Here is a 24,218-nt window from a genome sequence, read left to right on the forward strand (position 1 = left end):
GATTTCTACTCCTTTCCTTCCCTCTTACACTGTACTAAGATATTGATGCACTGTCACTCTTCAAAATGTCTCTCAATTCATGTGTGACCTCTCTCCATTTTTCTTTACTCTCTCCTGCTCTGTCCTTTAGCAACACGATGGCCACTTTACAGTGATTCAGCTGGTGGGCATGATGCGTGGCATTGCCTCTGGCATGAAGTACCTGGCAGACATGGGGTACATTCACCGAGACCTGGCAGCTCGAAACATCCTGGTCAACAGCAACCTGGTGTGTAAAGTGTCTGACTTTGGTCTGTCCCGAGTCCTGGAGGACGATCCAGAGGCCGCCTACACAACCACGGTACTTAAAGCCTACTATTTGACCCTGTTGAATCAAACAGCTATACGTGATCTGAAATAAGCAAAAACTGCTTCAATGTTGTTTTTAGTTTTTTTTTTATCTTACAAAAAAAAACAATCTTGGCTAATTCATAATGAGCTCTCTACAGTGATGTCTTAGTGGTGAAACTAGTGATACTCTACAGTGGTGTCTTAGTGGTGAAACTCTTAGTGGGGAAACTCATAGTGGGGGAACTACAGTGTCTTAGTGGTGAAACTCTAGTGATGTGTCTTAGTGGTAAAACTCTTAGTGGTGAAACTCTACAGTGGTGTCTTAGTGGTGAAACTCTACAGTGGTGTCTTAGTGGTGAAACTCTAGTTTTCAAGTTTAGTCCTTTTGCACTGGGACAAGTGTTGGTGCCCACACCAAGTTTTCTTTGCAGATGTGCTTTGATTGATTATCAGTGATGAATAGAACAATGAGAGTGTTCTGAATGTTTTATTTATTTATTTATTTATTCACACAGGGACCCATCAACCCACACACGAACGTAAACACATACACACAAGCATTACACACACACACACACACACACACACACAGACACACACAAGCATTGCAGAAAAAAACAATATCACACAACAGATCAAATGAATTAAATAAGTTTTTTTAAAGGCGGTAGCTACTCCGAGATTTCTGTAGAGAGTTCCTCCAAAAAAAAAATGTTAAAAATGGCCACTGCACTTTGTAAAATTTGTTCTGTTCCCCGAGTAGATTTTCTCAAGTTTAATGCACGACATAATGTCTTTAATCCAGTGCAAGTGCAGGGCAGCCACCATCCACCAAAGTAGGATAGCTTGTCGGGCCAATAAAGAATGAAAAGTTATCACAACCAGTTTTGCTTTAGGCAAATTCAAGTCCCCCACAGGACTTGAGTTTCCTCCATAGGGTGTCTGGGCTCGGCCTCAGCGATAGGGTGAGGAGCTCTGACGCGGAGAGCTCGGAGTAGAGCTACTGCTCCTTCGCATCGAAAGGAGCCAGTTGAGATGGTTCGGGCATCTTATTAGGATGCCTCCTGGGCGCCTTCCTTTGGAGGATTACCGGGCACGGCCAACTGGGAGGAGACCCCGGGGTAGATGTGACTGGTGTACTTTTTCATTGCGTTGTGTAGGAAAGACAGGACAACTTCTCTCATGCATGGGATCTGTATTCTGTCACATATAAACAAAACAGGACAGGTTTCAGAAAACGTCAGATCAGCTCCTGCTGTAGCCTCTTTCTACATGTCCAAAGCGGGAAAGAGCGCGTAGCTACCAACACAATTTTTTTTTACAAAAAGAAATAAAACATACCTGTCGCATATAAACAAAACAGGACAGGTTTCAGAAAACGTCAGATCAGCTCCTACTGTAGCCTAAGCAAGAATTGGGACCCACATTAGACATAAGACACATTAGGAATGGATAAAATAAATTACAGGGGCAGACAAAATAAACACCTACCTCTTTCTACATGTCCAAAGCGGGAAAGAGGCAGAAGTCAGGGGGAACATACGTTTTATAGCTACTAACAGGAAGTGGCGTCACAACAGGGAGGGGCTACTAACAGGAAATGGTGTCACAACAAGGAGGTGATACTATAAGCGTTTCCTGATTATATAATAAAATAAAATAACAATGTTGGCAATAATAATAATAATAATAATCATGTGGTGATACTTTGTGTAATTATATAACATTTTTTGGTTATGACGTTTTTAACCATGCTACATAGACAACTGGGAGGAGACCCCGGGGTAGACCCAGAACTCGCTGGAGGGACTACATGTCCAATCTGGCCTGGGAATGCCTTGGGATCCCACAGGAGGAGCTGGAGGGTGATGCTGGGGGGAGGGATGTCTGGAGTGCCCTACTTAGCTTGCTGCCACCGAGACCCAACCCCGGAGAAGCGGCTTAAGATGAATTAATGAATTAAAAGTCCCCAAACCAAGTTTGAACAGTTTGAAGAGTTTCCACTGCCAAAGAAACATCTGTTGGCCAGCAAAATTTGCTCCATACCTTGCACCAAAATCCTGCTGGTCCCAGACAAGAAACCAATGATGCTGGGGGTGGGGCACCATGTCATCACCACGTAATCCTATCCACCTTCTCCAGGCAACCAGATGTGTCCTTAGCAGTGAGGGTCATGAGCTGAGAGTGGACATTTTTGGTAAGAAAAAAATGGCCGAAGACCGAAGATAACAACAGCAAAACCATTATTCAGTGGTCCACTGAGGACACCAATATTTTATTGGCAATATGGTCTTCAACAGAGATCCATGACAAATTAGAGATCCCAAAGAAAAGCAAAGATGTACACCAATATTGGGGAGAAGATAGAAAAAGCCAGATTCTTCAGAACACTAGACCAGATAATCAACAAGCTAAGAAAAAAGGAAATGAAAAAAAAATAGTACAGGGACTACAAAACTGTTCTGAATTTTGATTTATTTGACTCAGTGCTTGAACACAGAGCAGCAAATCAACTAACCATAGCATTAAATTCAACATGTTTGAGTTGATGTGCAAGTCACCGACCACTATCCTATTGTATTCTACATGTACATACATTATACATTAAGGATACCTGCGATGATATGATATGATATGATATGATATGATATGATATGATATGATATGATATGATACATATATTAAAGATACACATGAAGACACATACGTTAAAGATACATACTTTACCGACTGTGTACTGGGGTGTTAGGCACACTCCTCGTTCAACTCTCAAACCCAAGGAAACTTGGGCCGGTTCCTAACAAATGCAGTGTGTTCCCAGGCTCTTAGGCCTGCTCCACTACTAGTCCTGGTGGAAAAGTGGTCATTCAGAGCCCTTATTAGAAGGCATTAAGACTATTACCATCAGTCAAAGAAAAGGTTCAGCTGTGTGGCTGGAGGAATCTGGGATTGATAACCATACTTGTTTCTGTCTCATTTGAACAGAAATATATGTTAATAATAATTTCCCATGTTAATTGACATATGATAAAAATATTTTTGGATAAGAAATAGCAAGCAATTTTTTATTCATATAGCACTTTAAAAAACACAGTACATAGTGCTTTACACTCAATACACAAAATATGAATAAATACATAAAATAAATTGAATGAATATAAGAAATGCCATAGGGAGTAACAGACCAAGCTAAAAACGAAACAAAACAGAAGGCAGGGGTGGGGATCTATAGAAAGGCTTGCCTGAAAAGATGTTGTTGTTTTTTTATATTATTATTTATTTTATTTTTTTAGGAGCCACTTAAAATAGTCCAGAGATTCGGCAAATCTAATGGATTGGGGAAGATTATTCCAGAGGCAAGGCGCAGTCACCTTTTGTTTTGCAGTTGGCATTAGTGATGGGTCAAAGACCGAGGTTTAAAGATAGGAGTGGTCGGGAAGTGGAATGAGGAATGAGAAGATCAGAAATGTAACTGGGAGCAAGATCATGCTATGCTTTAAATGCAATCAAGAAGATCTTATAGATTATTCTGAATTTTACGGGAAGCCAATGGAGGGTTGCAAGAATAGGAGTAATATAGGACCTACGGCTAGTTCTGGTTAGTAGTCTAGTTCTAGTTAGTAGTCTAGCAGCTGCATTCTGAGCCAACTGAAGACGATTTCATGTAGCTTGGTTGAGACCAGAGTAGGGGGAGTTAAAGTAATCTAGACGGGAGAAAACTAAAGTGCATGTTTTGATATCCTTAAAAGACAAAATATTTCTGATATTTGCAATATTTCTTAGCTAAATAAAACAGGATTGGGCAAGCTTAGTAACACGATGATCGAAAGACATATTCTGGTTAAAGATGATACCAAGATTTTTAGCGGTAGGTCTGATGTTTCAATGACGTGTACCAATAAACTGATCAACTGCAATGGCAAAGTTCTCAGGACCAATTAAGAGAACTTCAGTTTTGTCAGGGTTTAGATGGAGGAAATTAAGGGACATCCAGTCTTTGGTGGCAACTAAGCAATCATGGTGGGAGGACAGTTGATTCAGGTTATTGGGTTTGGCAGAGAAATAGATCTGAGTATCATCGGCATAACAGTGGTAGGACATGTCTTGAAAGTGACTAAACAAGTGACCCAAAGGAAGCACGTACACTACCGTTCAAAAGTTTGGGATCACATTGAAATGTCCATATTTTTGAAGGAAAAGCACTGTACTGTTCAATGAAGATAACTTTAAACTAGTCTTAACTTTAAAGAAATACTCTATACATTGCTAATGTGGTAAATGACTATTCTAGCTGCAAATGTCTGGTTTTTGGTGCAATATCTACATAGGTGTATAGAGGCCCATTTCAAGCAACTATCACTCCAGTGTTCTAATGGTACAATGTGTTTGCTCATTGGCTCAGAAGGCTAATTGATGATTAGAAAACCCTTGTGCAATCATGTTCACACAACCTAAAACAGTTTAGCTCGTTACAGAAGCTACAAAACTGACCTTCCTTTGAGCAGATTGAGTTTTTGGAGCATCACATTTGTGGGGTCAATTAAACGCTCAAAATGGCCAGAAAAAGAGAACTTTCATCTGAAACTCGACAGTCTATTCTTGTTCTTAGAAATGAAGGCTATTCCATGCGAGAAATTGCTAAGAAATTGAAGATTTCCTACACCGGTGTGTACTACTCCCTTCAGAGGACAGCACAAACAGGCTCTAACCAGAGTAGAAAAAGAAGTGGGAGGCCGCGTTGCACAACTGAGCAAGAAGATAAGTACATTAGAGTCTCTAGTTTGAGAAACAGATGCCTCACAGGTCCCCAACTGGCATCTTCATTAAATATTACCCGCAAAACACCAGTGTCAACATCTACAGTGAAGAGGCGGCTGCGGAATTCTGGGCTTCAGGGCAGAGTGGCAAAGAAAAAGCCATATCTGAGACTGACCAATAAAAGAAAAAGATTAAGATGGGCAAAAGAACACAGACATTGGACAGAGGAAGACTGGAAAAAAGTGTTGTGGACGGATGAATCCAAGTTTGAGGTGTTTGGATCACAAAGAAGAACGTTTGTGAGACGCAGAACAAATGAAAAGATGCTGGAAGAATGCCTGACGCCATCTGTTAAGCATGGTGGAGGTAATGTGATGGTCTGGGGTTGCTTTGGTGCTGGTAAGGTGGGAGATTTGTACAGGGTAAAAGGGATTCTGAATAAGGAAGGCTATCACTCCATTTTGCAACGCCATGCCATACCCAGTGGACAGCGCTTGATTGGAGCCAATTTCATCCTACAACAGGACAATGACCCTAAACACACCTCCAAATTGTGCAAGAACTATTTAGAGCAGAAGCAGGCAGCTGGTATTCTATCGGTAATGGAGTGGCCAGCGCAGTCACCAGATCTGAACCCCATTGAGCTGTTGTGGGAGCAGCTTGACCGTATGGTACGCAAGAAGTGCCCATCCAACCAATCCAACTTGTGGGAGCTGCTTCTGGAAGCGTGGGGTGCAATTTCTCCAGATTACCTCAACAAATTAACAGCTAGAATGCCAAAGGTCTGCAATGCTGTAATTGCTGCAAATGGAGGATTCTTTGACGAAAGCAAAGTTTGATGTAAAAAAAATCTTATTTCAAATACAAATCATTATTTCTAACCTTGTCAATGTCTTGACTCTATTTGCTATTCATTTCACAACATATGGTGGTGAATAAGTGTGACTTTTCATGGAAAACACAAAATTGTTTGGGTGATCCCAAACTTTTGAACGGTAGTGTATAAAGAGAAGAAGATTGGCCCAAGGACAGACCCTGAGGGACTCCACACGGTAGGGGAGCTGATGAGGATACAAGATTGTTAATACAAATATTAAAATATCTATTAGCCAGATAAGCGCAAAACCAATTTCACGTTGTACCAGAAATGCCAACTCAGTTCTCCAACCTATCAAGTAAGATGGCATGATCGATGGTATCAAAGGCAGTGGTTAAATCTAGGAGAATAAGAACAGAGTATTCACCTTTCTTTATCAGCATGCATAAGAATGTCATTGGACACTCTTAGTAATGCTGTCTCAGTACCATGCTTGTGACAAAAGCCACACTGAAATTTGTTGAAAATGTTATGACCCTCAGTCAGCTGCAGGATTTGGTCTGCAACAATTTTTTTCAAGGATTTTGGATAAAAAATAAAATTTGGAAATTAGTCTATAATTCTTTACCCTTGGCGGATCAAGAGAAAGTTTTTTGTTTTTTTTTGAGGAGGGGCTGAACACAGAAAATTTCAGAGTAGTCAGGTACAGACCTGGGTGTGAGTGAGCAGTTGATGAGAGAGCACAGGGTGGGACTAAGCCAGGGAGGTGGATTTTAAAAATGGTGTCTGAACTATATCCAAGGGACTGGAGAAGGGATGCATAAGGTCTGCAGTATTAACAAGGAACTGAAGAGATACGGGAGAACATCCCGAAATTAAAATTGGACGGCTGAAAGGGGGGGGGCAGTGAGGGTAAAATTGGACCTTAGCCATCGATCTTGTCAACAATGAAAGACAAGAAAAATTCCCGGTCATTAGAAGAACAGGTGGAAATGGTAGGAAGAGGGGGATTCAATAGCTGATTGATAGTACTAAACAGAAATCTAGGATTATGTTTATTACTCTCGAGTCAGAGAAGTAAGCAGCTCTCGAATTTTTAATAGTTCAAATTTAGATATAACTCCTTCATATGGAGTTGATGAACTGAAAGAGGAGAGTTTTTCCATCTGTGTTCGGCCTTCCTATATTCCCTTCTTTTTTGACCGATGTTTTCATTGATCCAAGAGGTTGTGTTAATAACTGGGACAGCCCTGGAAGTATATGGAGCCGAAAAATCAAAGGCAGATGTACACAAATCATTAAACCAACTAACTTGGTCATTAATGTTGGCGAAGTGAGAAGGCAGCTTGCCAGATTGGAAAAATATCTTGAAAACATTGCTGCTGACTGCTTATTAGAGATGGGGGAGTTAATTATACGTTTCTGGGGTATTGCAGTAGGTGGTAAAGAAGCATCAAAGGTAATACATTTATGTTCAGAGACAAAATCTATCTTATTAAGGGAATTAAGAGACATGTTCAGGGTGAAAACTAAATCAAGGGTGTGCCCACGGTTAAGTGTGGGGCCAGTGACATGCTGCACAAGGTTCAAAGATTTAGAAATGTTTAACAATTCTATGACAAATGAGTTAAAATAATTATCAATATGGATGTTAAAATCACCAGCTGTAATGGCCATATCGAATTTTAAGAACAAGAGAGGACAATACCTCAGACAATTCATTAAGAAAACTTGTAGATGAATTGGGGGGGGGGGGTCGATGAATGACTATACAGCAAATTGGGTTGTCACGCTCAATTTTAAAACTTAAGATTTAAAAACTATAAAAGAACAAAACGTGAAAGGAACACAAGTGTAATGGTTCTTAAAAGCAGCTACTATACCCCCCACCACGACCTGTTAACCTGGGTGCATTCAGAAAATTATAACTGGGTGGGCAGAGCTCCACTAGAGGGCAGCACTCCCCAGATTTAAGCCAGGTCTCAGTAAGAAATAGAAAACCAAGGCTGAGGGAAGCAATTAAATCACTGGGAATAAAAGACTTATTTGACATGGACTGGGCATTTAAAAGAGCAAAACCAATTGGAATAAGGGGCTTAGTTGGACTGGAATAACTACAGCAGACTGTAATCAAATTATCCGGCCTGAAAGTTGAAGACACAGTGGGTATTAAATCATGGCCTAAGAACCATGGGATGAGAGAGAACTCACCTTTAGAAGAGCTGGATTACACAGGGCAACAGGTGATAATGAACTGAAGACATCGTGTTTTATGTAACAAAGGTATTTTTATCTGTACCTGTGGAACTAACCTGGGGGACTGTGTGGAGTCCTAACAGTCATTCATGAATACAGGACCGCACAGCATAATCAAAATTAGCTGCTAACATGCGGCTACCGAGCTTGTTGGCGTGGATACCGTCTCTTCTAAAAAGGAGAAGTGTTCCCAGAACAAATCAAAATTGTCAATGAAGCCCAAATTATGAGCTCTGTAGGTGGACTGGAGCCAAGTGTGGAGGCTGAGGATTCTGCTGAAGTGCCCTACTCCACGGGCCACTGTGGGAATAGGACCAGGAATAAAAACAGATTTTAAAATGTTGTTAAAATCTTTTTTAGTTAGTTCAGACTGCTGACAAGCTGCATCGTTAGTCCCCACATGCAATATCACTCGGTTGTTAGAGGATGGGAGTGAGCTCAGAAGCCCCGGGGGCTTAGCCAGCATGACAGGGGCCGTGGCTCCAGTGAAACAGTGTGTAGCTGTGTTAAAGCAATGAATGTCCCTGATTATAAAACCTCCCACTATTAATGTAGCTGAGGAGAAAAGGGGACGAGGAGCTGATGGCTATGGGTTCTCAGGGCTGGAGAGAGCATAATCTGTTCCAGCAGGCAGTGTTAATGTCGCTGGCTGATGAAGGGGTGTCTGGGCTGGCAAATGTTGTGACGAGGCAGCGACAACAGCCCTGCGAGAGGGATACCCTGCCGACTTGGGACAAGGAAGACTTCCATTTCTGGGCACGGCCTCTCTCAGGGTCCTACGACGGGAAGTCATTGATGAAGGCCGAGGATTTGGCTTTGCAGTGAAGCGGCAAGCCACCTGAACATTGCCAGCCACAGGAGGTGTGGAAGCTGCAGTGTCAGCACACATCATTGTAGGAGAGGGGTATGGAACAGGAGCTTTGGCTGGGTTGACCAGGGTGTTGTCACACAGTGTCGTGCCACGGTTGGAGAGCCTTAGGCGAGGGGGAGAGGCAGCTCCATCCAAGTCTCTCTTACGACCACAGAACACCACTTCGGCCCAGGACGACTGGCGGTTAGATGTCGAGCAGGAAGCAAGCCGTGGGCTAACCGTGGCATTAGCATTGTGCTCACTGACAGGCAGCTCATCCAGAATAATATACCTGCTCTCCAGCTCCTACACATTCTCACTCCCAACTCGTCACATATGGATGCTTGTTGAGGATGACCTCCTTGTCACTGTTCAATGCTCTAGGTACCCCTTTAAGTTCAGCTTTCAATGTGGAGGGTAGTTGTAGGCACACACAAAAAAAAAACATTCGAGATTATCCCGACTGGTTTTTTATAGAAGTGCAGAGTCTAAATATATCTTTTATCTGTGTGCATTCATCAACATGATCTCACAGAAATACATGAAATGGCCGCGACCTCTTAACACAACACATCATGTGGTTATGGCATGTAATGTGTTGTGTTAAAATTACGTGCCAGCACCAAGGACAATGTTTGTCTCTAAAAACACTGATTTGTGTGTGATATAACTCATTTTGATGAGGTTAGGGTTGTTTTGGTTTTCCTTTTTGTGCCTATGAGTGATCTCAGTCTCTCCACGTTGAAAGTCGGTACCTAGAGCGATGAACAGTGACGAAGAGGTCATCCTCAACAAGTGTCCATATGGGACGAGGTGGGCATGGGAATGGGCTCACTGGTCCTCTGTTGAGACCTTAGTGGAACTGTGCTTATTGTGTCTGACTCTTCTTTTATTCCGGACAACGTCTGTCCAGAGCTCAGGGTTTGACACTGCGGGGGTAGGACAGGTCCTTGGTCTTGCTCCTTGGTTTAGCCAATAGCACATATCCAGATCTGATGCGGTGCACCTACTTCGAATGTTATCGGTCAATTAAATGGCCGTTATCAGTTGTCATCAGACCACAGATATGAGAGAGTATGGACCTACTCTACCTTCTCATTGGCTCAGTAGGCCGTTATCATCGATTCGTTTGTTTGATCACGGCACGTCTCATGTCTGCGTCTATGTCACGTGACTGTTTCTTTGCAGCAAAAACAAACTAACGTTAAATGACTGACTTTAGGTTTAGGGTTAGTTATTAATTATCGTAATAATTAAACTACGCTACGCTACCTCCCCCTGGTGAAACTCCTCACTGTCAGGTGAAAAGAAGCAGCTGGTGACTCTACATGTATCGGAGGAGACACGTGGTAGTCTGCAGCCCTCCCTGGATCAACAGAGGGGGTGGAGCAGCGACCGTGACAGCTCAAGAGAGTGGGGTGATTGGCCAGGGGGAAAAGGGGGAAAAACACAACAACAAACAACAGATAAATGTGACAATTGACACAGCTTTTCAATCATTAACTGCCACTTTTGCAGAAAAGCATGTAGCCCTGTATTTTTGAGCAACGGGAGCAGCCGAGAGTAGTAGTAGTAGTAGTAGTAGTAGTAGTAGTAGTAGTAGTAGTAGTAGTCGTAGTCGTAGTAGTAGATATCTGTATATTCATGTACATTTGTTTGTGCGTGTCTATTATTTTCTCATGCACATTTGTGTGAGTTGATGCATTATTATAGGTGTTCATGTGTGTGTGTGTGTGTGTGTGTGTGTGTGTGTGAACAGGGTGGTAAGATCCCTATCCGCTGGACAGCTCCTGAGGCCATCTCATACAGGAAGTTCTCGTCGGCCAGTGATGCGTGGAGCTATGGTATTGTAATGTGGGAAGTGATGTCATATGGGGAGCGGCCTTACTGGGAGATGTCCAATCAGGATGTGAGTACTTACTCGGAGATGTCCAATCAGGATGTGAGTAGTGAGAACTAATGCCTGTGCATATGTGCTTTAGATTCTTTATTTCAGATTCGTTCCTGCTCTTTTAACACCTTACTTTAACTGTCAGACTAAAAAAGACATCACAAATTGGATCACATAGCATTCTCTAGTGGCCACTAGTGGTCCAAACGGAGAATTGACAACCATACACTGGAACTATGACACATTCACTTGAGACCATATGAAGTGTTTTTAATGTGAAATGCACTATTCTAGTCCATAGACTCCACTGAGGAAGCACTGCACTTATCTTCAACATTGGTTAAGGGGTAACTGTATAAATCCTGTCCTTACTCTCCTGACTGTCCTTATTCTCCTGACTGTCCTTGCTGTCCTGACTGTGCTTACTGTCCTTACTCTCCTGACTGTCCTTGCTGTCCTGACTTGCCTTACTGTCCTTATTCTCCTGACTGTCCTTGCTGTCCTGACTGGCCTTACTGTCCTTATTCTCCTGACTGTCCTTGCTGTCCTGACTGTGCTTACTGTCCTTACTCTCCTGACTGTCCTTGCTGTCCTGACTGTCCTTACTCTCCTGACTGTCCTTGCTGTCCTGACTGTCCTTACTCTCCTGACTGTCCTTGCTGTCCTGACTGTCCTTACTCTCCTGACTGTCCTTGCTGTCCTGACTGTCCTTATTCTCCTGACTGTCCTTGCTGTCCTGACTGTCCTTATTCTCCTGACTGTCCTTGCTGTCCTTACTGTCCTTATTCTCCTGACTGTCCTTGCTGTCCTGACTGTGCTTACTGTCCTTACTCTCCTGACTGTCCTTACTGTCCTGACTGGCCTTACTCTCCTGACTGTCCTTACTCTCCTGACTGTCCTTATTCTCCTGACTGTCCTTGCTGTCCTGACTGTCCTTACTCTCCTGACTGTCCTTGCTGTCCTGACTGTCCTTATTCTCCTGACTGTCCTTGCTGTCCTGACTGTCCTTACTCTCCTGACTGTCCTTGCTGTCCTGACTGTCCTTACTCTCCTGACTGTCCTTGCTGTCCTGACTGTCCTTACTCTCCTGACTGTCCTTGCTGTCCTGACTGTCCTTATTCTCCTGACTGTCCTTGCTGTCCTGACTGTCCTTATTCTCCTGACTGTCCTTGCTGTCCTTACTGTCCTTATTCTCCTGACTGTCCTTACTGTCCTGACTGTGCTTACTGTCCTTACTCTCCTGACTGTCCTTACTGTCCTGACTGGCCTTACTCTCCTGACTGTCCTTACTCTCCTGACTGTCCTTATTCTCCTGACTGTCCTTGCTGTCCTGACTGTCCTTATTCTCCTGACTGTCCTTGCTGTCCTGACTGTCCTTACTCTCCTGACTGTCCTTACTGTCCTTACTCTCCTGACTGTCCTTACTGTCATGACTGTTCTCACTGTCCTTACTCTCCTGACTGTCCTTACTGTCCTGACTGTCCTTACTGCAAGCTGAAGCCAGCAGAACATGAAACAGGGCAGTAATCACCAGTATGATTCAGAAGAGATTGATGAAGGAAGTCAACGCAACAAACTTTCAGTCCAACAAGAGATTTTAAAAAGCATGGACTTGGAGCCTTGCTGAGTGACACCTTGCTACAACATCCGTGGTCAGAGATCAGAAGGACCATATTGACAACAGATCTGTCTCTCTTTCTGCAAGTGTGAACGTCCTATTATAATCCCCTCAGCCCAACACACAAACAGTCCACAATAAAACACATCCATGTATACACATATTATCTATACACATGCACAAACGTGCGCAAACACACACACACATACACACGCATTCCCTCTTCTCTCTCTCTCTCTCTCTCTCTCTCTCTCTCTCTCTCTCTCTCTCTCTCTCTCTCTCTCTCTCTCTCTCTCTCTCTCTCTCTCTCTCTCTCTCTCACTCACTCACTCACTCACACTCACATACACGCACACACACACACACACACACACACACACACACACACACACACACACACACACACAGTGTATGTTGATTCAACTACATTGGCGGACACTGAGGATGTGTGCTGCTGGGGAGAGGTACAGAAATGTGTTGTAGATAAGAGGACCAGCAAAGCCACAGTGTGCTGCAGGACTGAACACACAGCCGGGCTCTGCCACTTCTGCTCATCTTAGCCCAGCTGTTGTCACAGCGGCCTGTGCATTTCCATCGTCCCTTTAGTCCCCCTGACCCTTTGTAATGTTGATGTGTATGGAGGCTCTTCCTAATACTTAAAACAAAAGATCAGACTAAATCAGATAAAAGATCAGATAAACAGCACAAAGGCTACTTCCTGTCTGTTGTTCAGCTGTTCTCTGCTTGCAGTTACGATGTGCTCGAATACATAGTATTATATAGTTTGTGCAACAGAGCAAATCCAAACCCAGGTCTTCTCCACAGGAACAGCAAACAATCATTGAAGAATTCTCCCATTGGATATGAGAAATATTTGTGCTTACCTGTTTCTGCCATATTTGACTGCAGTGTGTAAATCCACCATGACAAGACACTTCTTCCTCTCCTCCACTCTGCATCTTTTCAGGTGATTCTGTCCATTGAGGAGGGCTACCGTCTGCCGGCCCCAGTCGGCTGCCCTGTGGCACTCCATCAGCTGATGTTGCACTGCTGGAGAAAAGAAAGAAGCCACCGGCCAACGTTCACTGATGTGGTTTCTTTCCTGGACAGACTTATTTGTAACCCCAGCAGGCTGCTTTCTCTGGCGGAGGATGTCCAGAGGTATGTATGGAAGGTGTTCACCTTCCCATAGCTATTGAACTGCACTCTATTAAAATGAAGGCAATTCAAATGAATTAAACAAAATAGAGCTGACAAAATGAATATAGCTTAATTTACTGAAATATATTTGAATTCAACAGTATTCCATCTCAGATGGGTCCCCAAATGATGCACAAATGAGTGGGACTCTATATCCAAACAAAGGCGGAAACTGTCTCCACTTGCACATTCCCCCATCTATCAACATTGCCAGATACTCACCCTCAGTGAACAGAGAATAGCATTGCACACATTATACATATCATTGTACACAAAGGAAAAAGCAATGTAATGTACAGTCAGTGACAGACAGTGCTCATACCCTCGATCAATTAATCATTAAAACTTAAAATATTTGTACATTATGTATTGCAACACCCTTTACATTCTACAAAAGTGCATAGATAAAAGTAGGGAACAATAAAAGAAGATTTGAAGGCCAATTAAAGAATAGAATAGAATAGAATACTCTAGTAGTCATTTTGTACATACATACAAATGAAATTCACTCTCTACATTTAACCCATCCTAGCTGTGTTGCTAGGAGCAGTGGGCAGCTGCAGCACCCGGGAACCAACTCCAGTTCTTCTTTCCATTGACTTGCTCAGCAGCACAGACAGGAGTATTAACCCTAACACACGTGTCTTTTTACAACCAAAATTTGGCCATTATGACTAATTTTCAAGATTGTGGAGAGTCTGCACCCATCTTCACAAAATAGGGCGGGTCAGCATGGACAGCTGACACATGATCCTGTAGAGTGTGAGGTTTTAGGATTCAAATCAAGCCTTTGGCGAGTTGGACCTGTCATAATAATATCAAACATGGTTGATTCTTATGACTACAATATGGACAAGACTGAGCTGGTTGGCAAGTGTGTGCGCTTGCAGTTAGGACAAGGGTGCTTGTTTACAACTTGTCTGCGAACGTCAGTCGTTAAATGTGTGAAGGACTTTAAAAATCTTCAAGTGTGTTAAGGAAAGCAAAAGAAACAACAACAATAATAAAAATAATACTTATTTTTCTTTCAGCTTCTCCCGTTAGGGTGCGCCAAAGCGGATCATCCCTTTCCATCTCTTCCTGTTCTCTGCATCGTCCTCTGTCACACCAGCCTGCATGTCCTCCTTCACCACATCCATAAACCTCCTCTTTGGCCGTCCTCTTCTCCTCTTCCCTGGCAGCTCCATATTCAGCATCCTTCTCCCAATATACCCAGCATCTCTCCTCCACACATGTCCAAACCATCTCAACCTTGTCTCTCTTGCTTTGTCTCCAAACCGTCCAACCTGAGCTGTCCCTCTAATATACTCGTTCCTAATCCTGTCCTTCTTTGTCACTCCCAATGAAAATCTTAGCATCTTTAACTCTGGCACCTCCAGCTCCTCCTCCTGTCTTTTCATCAGTGCCACTGTCTCCAAACCATATAACATAGCTGGTCTCTCTACCATCTTGTAAACCTTCCCTTTAACTCTTGCTGGTACCCTTCTGTCACAAATCACTCCTGATACTCTTCTCCACCCACTCCACCCTGCCTGCACTCTCTTCTTCACCTCTCTTCTGCACTCCCTGTTACTTTGGACAGTTGACCCCAAGTATGTAAACTCATATGCCTTTGTCACCTTTACTCCTTGCATCCTCACTACACTGTCCTCCCTCTCATTCACGCACATGTATTCCTTGTAACTTTCATTCCTCTTCTCTCCGATGCACACCTCCACCTCTCCATGCTGTCTACACCCTGCGCTCTTAAAGTTACTACAGATCACAATGTCATCCGCTCCAATCACCACTCTCCTCCTTCTTGGGTACCCTCTCCACCACTTCGTCCAACTCACTCCAGAATTCTTCTTTCTCTTCCATCTCACACCCAACTTGTGGGGCATATGACTGATAACATTCATTAATACACCTTGGATTTCCAGCTTCATACTCATCCCTCTGTCCGACACTCTCTTCACCTCCAGCACGCTCTTGACCTACTCTTCCTTCAGAATTACCCCTACCCCATTTCTCCTCCCATTCGCACCATGGTAGAAGAGTTTGAACCCACCTCCGATGCTTCTGGCCGTACTCCCCTTCCACCTGGTCTCTTGCACACACAGTATACCTACCTTCCTTCTCTCCATAATATCAGCCAGCTCTCTCCTCTTACCAGTCATTGGGCCAACATTCAAAGTTCTGACTCTCACCTCCACACTCCTACCCTTCCTCCTTCCTGGACATGCCTTCCCCCTCTCTTTCTCCTTCACCCAACAGTAGCATAGTTTCCACCGGCACCCTGCTGGTTAACAGTACCGGTGGCGGTCGTTGGTAACCCGGGCCTCGACCGATCCGGTGTGGAAATCTGATTTATGATCCACATATTTGATTTGGCAAAGATTTTACACCTGATAAGGGTATGCAACATAATAATAACAATAAATAAATAATAATATTAACATTTAATACATGTAAATTTAAACCTTAATAAAATAGAATGAACCGATTAAAGAATGTGTAATATTGTCAAGACAGTTGACTATATCAGAAGAGATTAAGTGTGGCACCTCTGCTTGGTGACCGGACAGCTGTGAGATGGATGATGTCACCAAATTCAGCTTCAGGTTGTAGCAAAAACAATTTAAACTGGCAGGGACTCAGACCTCTGGATTTTATCAAATGATCTGCCCAGACCATGATGTCCATGACATGGCCCATTCCCATTGCATGGGCAGTTGTTGTGGTTTGTGTTCCCACCTCTGTCTTTGGACACTGTCACGGAGAAACAGAACAGCATCTACCTTTCTTCTCATCACAGCGGCTGCATCGTCTGTTGTCACGGTGACCCAGGACGACAGCTTCAAACTGTGTGATCAAGAGCACAACACAGAGCATCACAAATGTCACTTCCTCTCCTTCTGCCTTTGCTGAGTAGTTTCTTGTGTATTTCCAAGTCTTCTGTGACAGTCCACATTAAAACCAGTAACTGCGCTGTATCAGACATGCCATGGATAATGCCCCCTCCCCTAGCTTCTCCATGCCTTCTCATAATTTCCCATGGAGGTTGGTACGGCATGGTGGCACAGTGCTTAGCACAGTCGCCTCACAGCAAGCAGGTTCTGGGTTCAAGCCCCGGGGTAGTCCAACCTTGGGGGTCGTCCCGGGTCGTCCTCTGTGTGGAGTTTGCATGTTCTCCCCGTGTCTGCGTGGGTTTCCTCCAGGGGCTCCGGTTTCCTCCCAAAGTCCAAAGACATGTAGGTCAGGTGAATCAGCCATACTAAACTGCCCCTAGGTATGTGTGTGTGTGTGTGTGTGTGTGTGTGTGTGTGTGTGTGTGTGTGTGTGTGTGTGTGTGTGTGTGTGTGTGTGTGTGTGTGTGTGTGTGTGTGTGTGTATGTGTATGTGTGTGTGTGTGTGTGTGTTGGCCCTGTGTGATGGCCTGGCGGGCTGTCCAGGGACTCTCCTGGCCTGCCACCCAATGACTGCTGGGATAGGCTCCAGCACCCTCGTAACCCTGAGAGCAGGATAAGCATGATGGATGGGTTGATGGATGGATGGATGGATGGATGGATGGATGGATGGATGGATGGATGGATGGATGGATGGATGGATGGGTTGATGGATGGATGGATGGGTTGTTTCCAGATCCTCCATACAACATGTTACTCTGTCACAACACAAATGTGTCGTAGTGTAGGCTTCTGCTCTGTGCATCTGCTTTAAGACATTATATCATGAAGCAGTCTCTTATAAAGGTTCTGTCTCTGTGGTTTACGGTGCTTTGCAGTTTGGTAGGCTGTGACGTGTGTCCCACATCACTGGTCTTCACAACGTCCTGGAGAACAGACTGTTGGGCTGCTGACTCTTTTGCGCCTCCATTTTTTTTTCTGGTGTTCATCGCCGGTAAGCCGGTTGTAAAATGGATGATTGGTCTCATGATGGTGTTACACATTAAACACCTGCTCGCAGATTAAGCGGAGAGCTTCGTCGCGTCCCTCCGATGTGACGAAGAGACGCTGCACTTCTGCTGAAGCCTCTTTTGTCTTCACTGGCGCAGCGTTGTGTGTGTGTGGCGTAGAGCTCCCCAGACATTTAGTTTGCACTGAAATAGCAACACCTTTCAAAATCCTGGTTAGCAAACAACTGTCAAACCTGTCTGTGTTGGTTGCCATGTAGATGCTGTTGTCTGCCTGTAGGTGGCGCTCTCAGACTAAAAATGAAAACACCTCGCCACTCACCATCCAGCAACTTGCATGTCACCGCTAAGACATGTAATGGGACAGTAAGAAAAGACTGCCCTTGGGTGTTTTCGTGTTTTGTTTTTCTTGAGTAACATCAGATTTGAGGTGGGCTGCTCAGCACGTGGCGGCTGCACGTTGACAACACAACCTGCTCCACACTGTAGCAAGCCAACACGCAGCCTTTCCCATAACCGCACCGCGACATGTGCCACTACCAGCTCGCACTCGTAAGAGCTCACAAAACGGCCACGAGGGCAGGTAGTTGAGCCAGAACAGCTATACAGAGTGAAAGGTGTATATTAAAGGTACTAGTCTACTGGCATCCGGGTAGCATACTGGTCTATTCCGTTGCCTACCATCACGGGGATCGCCGGTTCGAATCCCTGTGTTACCTCCGGCTTGGTCAGGTGTCTCTGTGTCTGCAGGTGGGAAGCCGGATGTGGGTATGTGTGCTTGTGGCTGCACTAGCGCCTCCCTTGGTCGGTCGGGGCGCCTGCTCGGGGGGGACTGGGAAGAATCACATGATCCTCCCACGCGCTACGTCCCCCTGGCGAAACTCCCCACTGTCAGGTGAAACGAAGCGGCTGGCGACTCCACATGTATGGGAGGAGGCATGTGGTAGTCTGCAGCCCTCCCCGGATCGGCAGAGGGGGTGGAGCAGCGACCGGGTCGGCTCGGAAGAAAGGGTACCTGGCCAAGTACAGTTGGGGAGAAAAAAAAAGGGGGGGGGGGGTCAAGAGAAAAAAAGGTACTCTTCTACTACCCCAAAAAAAAAAAATACACTGAGCAGAATAGAGTGGCTATCAATAAACCCAATGGGTTTGAACTGTATTCCCTCTACCACACCTTTGGAGGTTATGAAAATCATAAATAAGTGACCTTTGATGAAGGTGAACGAGATAAAGTGAGCTGAAGTGAAAAAAAGGGTGGGACTGCAGCCGGCTCACCTGAGCTCAAATGAAGTACAGTAGGTTCACCTGGACTGAACAGATGTGTATTAAGTGGCCATGTGGTTCATCAGTCCACCAGAGTCTCCGGGGGAAGTCATGGACCACCACATGTTCATCTCCATCAGCGACTGGCTGGACTCTATTAAGATGAGCCAATACAAGAGCAACTTTATGGCAGCAGGCTTCACCACGCTGGATTCAGTGGCCACGATGAGCATCGAGTGAGTGTGAAAGCACAACATCACTTCAGCACCAGCATCCATCCATCCATCCATTATCCAAACCGCTAACGAAATCTGCTTTGTGTCCGTGTCACACGCTGAAACCTTGTGTTGGCTTTGTGTGAGAAGTGCTATGCACATGTGTGTATCTGTGTGAGAATATGTCCATGTGTGTGTCCCTTCTTGTCCTAGAGATGTCCGGCATATCGGGGTGCAGCTGGTTGGCCATCAGAGGCAGATCATCAGCAGTGCAGAGACCCTGTGTCTCCAGCTCCTGCATGGACAGGACACGGGTTTCCATGTATGAGAACCCCCCCCCACACACACACACACACACACATGCACACACACACACCGCAGAGGGTGGCTAGATGGACAAGATGGACGTGAAGTGTGGACAGTCACAGCCTGTGCCTCAGTCTTCACACCACATGCAGACAGACACACACACACATTGTCTGCACCAGGAGGTCAGGAGAAAACCTGTAACAGCAGACTTCTCCTCCCCCACCCAACAGCAACTAGGACTGTTTTCTAACATCCACCCCCACAGACCTGCTTATGCCGCATCATTAGAGACAGACAGCATCTCTGGCCCAGCCCTGAAAACAGGGAAGGTAGTGCCGTGTTGCTGCAGCAGCAGCAGTGTGTCTGTGTGGAGCAACAACATCCACACAAGTAGATTTGCATATGTCATTTACTGATTTGCTTTTTTTTTCCTATCTCCATCTTTTGTGCTTATGTGGCTGCTATCAGGTGTGCAACCAAAAGGGACTGTACGTTGGAAAGTATTCTCAGCTCTTAGATAGATAACATTCCCTGAAGGTGTTACTCACATTACTGATCCGCTCTCCAGAGAATCTGACACGCCAATACTTGAAGAGCAAAGAACCCAGTTTTGAAGATTTCTTGAATGTTTTGAAAATGTATAGAAAACTTAACTATTATTAGTATCATAACCTGATATATATCTTTGTGCCATCCTGTATGTGAAAGCCCTAGTAAATCTGGATCTTACTTAATTTATTTATTTATTAATTTTAACCAAATCATCAATACAGTATTATGCAGTCACCTCAGCAATCACACAAGTGAGATTGTGTGATGAGACAGCTTCTGTGGACATAAAGGCATGAAGATCAGAATGCCATCCACCTTTGTCAATATAATTACACACAGGTGACAACTGAATATACTGAACAACTGATTAGTTGTTCAGTATATTCAGTGAACAAATGAACACAGATCAACTGAATCTTTCAAATGGAAAACCATATGGGTCTATTCTGAAGACGATTTACCAAGCATGTATGGCCAGCCTGTCAGGTGAGTGATGATCTTCCCAAATGTTGTGAAAATTAGACATTGCCTGTACCACTCATTCAGTCCAGGTGTGTGGCAGACAGGGCAGTAGAGCGTCACAGCATGGAGAACTGATTCAGCATATCTCAAGAGGTTTCGTGGTGTTTCAGGATGTTTCATGGTGTTTCAGAAGGTTTCAGGGTATCTCAGGAGGTTTCAGGATGTTTCATGGTGTCTCAGGAGGTTTCAGTGTTTTTCAGGAGGTTGCGTGGTGTTTCAGGATGTTTCATGGTGTTTCAGAAGGTTTCAGGGTATCTCAGGAGGTTTCAGGAGGTTTCAGGATGTTTCAGGATGTTTCATGGTGTCTCAGGAGGTTTCAGGGTGTTTCAGGAGGTTTCAGGGTGTTTCAGGCGGTTTCAGGGTGTCTCAGGAGGTTTCAGGGTGTTTCAGGATGTTTCATGGTGTCTCAAGAGGTTTCAGTGTGTTTCAGGAGGTTTCAGGGGGTCTCATGATGTTTTAGGAGGTTTCAGTATGTTTCAGGACGTCCAAGGCTCAGCGTTTTCGGTTTTCAAAGCCATCCAGCATGCTGACTTTCGCCACAAGAGGACACTGTTACATAACCTCACACGAACAGGAACAACTTTTGGATCTGTGGAAACATAAAATCCTTGTGAAAATCAGTTTAAACTGATCTGCTCCTTTTAAAAAATCTGGGTATTTTTCGGTGAAAATCGGTAAAAACCGAAAACGCTGAGCCTTGAGGATGTCCCAGCATGTTTCAGGATGTCTCAGGAGGTTTCAGGATGTCTCATGAGGTTTCAAGATGTTTCAGGAGATTTCAGGATGTCTCAGGAGGTTTCAAGAGGTCTCAGGAGGTCTCAGGAGGTCTCAGGATGTCTCAGGAGGTTTCAGGATGTCTCATGAGGTTTCAAGATGTTTCAGGAGATTTCAGGATGTCTCAGGAGGTTTCAAGATGTCTCAGGAGGTCTCAGGAGGTTTCAGGATGTCTCAGGAGGTTTCAAGTTGTTTCAGGATGTCCCAGCATGTTTCAGGATGGCTCAGGATGTTTCAGGAGGGTGCCATGTGTTGTTCTTAGTTGTTGTGAACTCGAACTGTGCTCATGATGTTTTGCAGGGAAACTGGGCAGTAGTTTTCTCTCTGATTAGAGAAATGTTAATTTTGAATAGCTTACAAAGTAAAATTCAACACAAAATGGACAACCATTTGAATAATTAATCAGCTATGGATTGATTTTAGCCTGCAAATTAAGCCTATCCTTAAACTTGTTCTTTATCCGTTATTGCAGAAATCCATAACATGAGCGTTCCTATTCGCCAGCTTGTGTACAGTGAGTAACAGCCATGTGCTTCAAGTCTCCCTAAAAACACGGCTTTTGGCCGTTGCTGTTTGATTTCAGACAACATCCACCTGGTTCAGTGATCTTTCTCAAGTGCCGTTTGAAGCCCAAAAAAAAAAAAGCTACGGTGTCTAAATAGGCGAATTAACTGAGGGGTTGAAAAAAACCTTGGTGCCTTAATGTATTATGCTGACTCTGATGTTGACTTTATACATGACCGTTTGTTTTTAAAGTAGCAGTAATTCCTTTATCGGCTTATTATTCATTAGCAGCGTTGTTGTGCATTGAAATATTTTAGTTTTATCATTTTGCATGTAAAAACACTGACACTGTCAAGTGATTTAGGGGGATTTGCTTGAGCTCCTGCCCTAACTTGAAAAAGGCCTTAGCCAACCACAGGGAATGTGTGGCACAACTCGAACAGCAGTCTTTCTTAGTCTTGTTTTACTGAATTATTTCAACTGTCAAGCTTTTTGCTGATTGCGTTGTTAGGTTGAAAGCCTTTACAATACAAAGAGAGGGAGGGGGGGAAATAATGCTGACATTACTGCTAATTCCACTCCACAAGCCCAGAAAAATAAACCTCTTTTTTTACTTAATCATTATTTTTAAGGGTATGAACTAAATGAATCTCTCATACTCTACACCCTTTACCAAATTAATTTGATATATAGCCATACACACAGAACATGGATAACCTTAAGCTTACTGTGTCAAACACATGACGTAAAAACCAACATTCACGAATACTTTCCATCGTTATCCTTTAAAACTAGTCCAGTTGTTCATTATGCGACATGACCTAAAAGACTAACAAGCAAGTACGAGAGCCGAACAGGCTATAAGCCATCACCACCTCATCTAAACACATACTAGCCTGGCCCCATGCCTGCTGTCTGTGCTGCTTATTGTCTGTAAACAGTCGCAACAAAACAACAGTTCAGTGGACTGACCAACACATGCAGCTACAACCGGTCACGCAGGTGTCCTGATGCATCCTCAGTAAGCCAGCTAAGAAAAGCCCAGAAAGCTGAATCAGTTCATCTGGACACGACGTTTATTGAGAGAAACGTTTCATCACTCATCTAAGTGACCTCTTCAGTCTCACCTGACTGACACTGACTGACACTGTTTCCCTCATTGTAAAATACTCAGTGAGAAATTTGAAAGCGATGGCAGCAAAAACACAGAAGTATTACCGAAACTGTTGAATTAAGTGTTCTTATTGTAATGACAACTTCAGCCTGGAAAATAAAAACAAAAACGGAAATTCTGGCTTCCCTCGGCCTTCTGGGAGATGACGCCACGGGGACTAGAATAAAATAGACTCAGCGGTCTACACCACAGGCCGTGACACAGACACGTGCCGCGTTACGGTAAACACGGCGACAAGTCCTCCAACCCACATACCCAGCCTGACGTACCACGTAGGTCGTATACGCCCATTTCACGCCGTAGCCATCTTGGATTAAAAAAAACCAAGCGGTGGGAATTTAGCCACGCCCCCTTCTTCATTGAAAACACTGCTGGAAGCAACGTGTCGTACTGCTGTGTACCATCCTGCAACTTCTATCAAAGAAGGGGAAAGAGATAAATCTGTATATATATGTATATATATATATACATATATATATTCACTAATCTTTCAATAGTGGATAGCTCTGTTCTGACACATCATCTTGATAACAGGAAAATGTGTGGATTTATATTGCTTCCCACATGTATGACATATCCTCATGTGTCAAGTGAGGTTTGCGCGGCTCTACTTGATCATGACTACGACGTGAAGCCCTTTCTGTGGAAGACCAGCTTGACGCAGTAAAGAAACGCATCACTTTCCTGGAGGACGAAAATAAAAAGCTGAAAAGTGAGCGTTTTGGTCTAGAACGCTTCCAGTGTGCGCCCAATCTATCAGGTTTTACGCTGGTTTTAAGGATTACCACACCCTCAAAGCACTCTTCCTAGCTTTACAGCCTACTGCAGAGTCCATGGTGCGATGGACTCAAATGCAAAGGAACAGCCATAACCTAGAACACATTTCTGTGTCTGGCTTCCATGCAGAGCATTTATCGCTGATTGATCAGTTTTTCCTGTTCTTGTGCCGTGTGAGGCAGGGCTTTTTTGCTCTGGATTTATCTGTACGATTCAATGTGTCGCTGGCCACAGTCAGCAGGAACTGTACGACGTGGGCCAACTATGTTAGGGACCCTCCCAATATGGCCTAGTAGAGCAGCAGTAGACGAGCTAATGCCACCAGTATTCAGGGAATTCTACCCAAACATAAGAGTGATACTAGACTGCACAGAGATCTGCATCGAGACAGCTAGTTCGAAGGTTTTGAACACCATGACATACTCCCATTATAAAAGTAACACTACACTGAAATCCCTAATTGGGATCACTCCCCCAGGGTCAGTTAGCCTGGTAAGTAATCTATACACAGGATGT

At 44.2% G+C, this 24,218-nt stretch overlaps 1 protein-coding gene across 2 annotated transcripts in view; it reads left to right on the forward strand.

Annotated features, from left to right (window-relative positions):
* The window catches only part of LOC130120859 (ephrin type-A receptor 6-like), a 177,797-nt gene extending 158,379 nt beyond the window's left edge, over nt 1-19,418 (forward strand). For both annotated transcript variants that reach the window (XM_056289651.1, XM_056289652.1), the window contains 5 exons: nt 131-340; nt 10,771-10,920; nt 13,488-13,681; nt 18,962-19,111; nt 19,304-19,418. In XM_056289651.1, coding sequence (XP_056145626.1) covers nt 131-340; nt 10,771-10,920; nt 13,488-13,681; nt 18,962-19,111; nt 19,304-19,418 — 819 coding nt within the window. The remainder of the gene's footprint in view (nt 1-130; nt 341-10,770; nt 10,921-13,487; nt 13,682-18,961; nt 19,112-19,303) is intronic.
* The last annotated feature ends 4,800 nt before the right edge of the window (nt 19,419-24,218 follow it).

The sequence above is a fragment of the Lampris incognitus genome, chromosome 11 (genome assembly GCF_029633865.1).
Source record: "Lampris incognitus isolate fLamInc1 chromosome 11, fLamInc1.hap2, whole genome shotgun sequence".
Classification (NCBI taxonomy): Eukaryota; Metazoa; Chordata; class Actinopteri; order Lampriformes; family Lampridae; genus Lampris; species Lampris incognitus.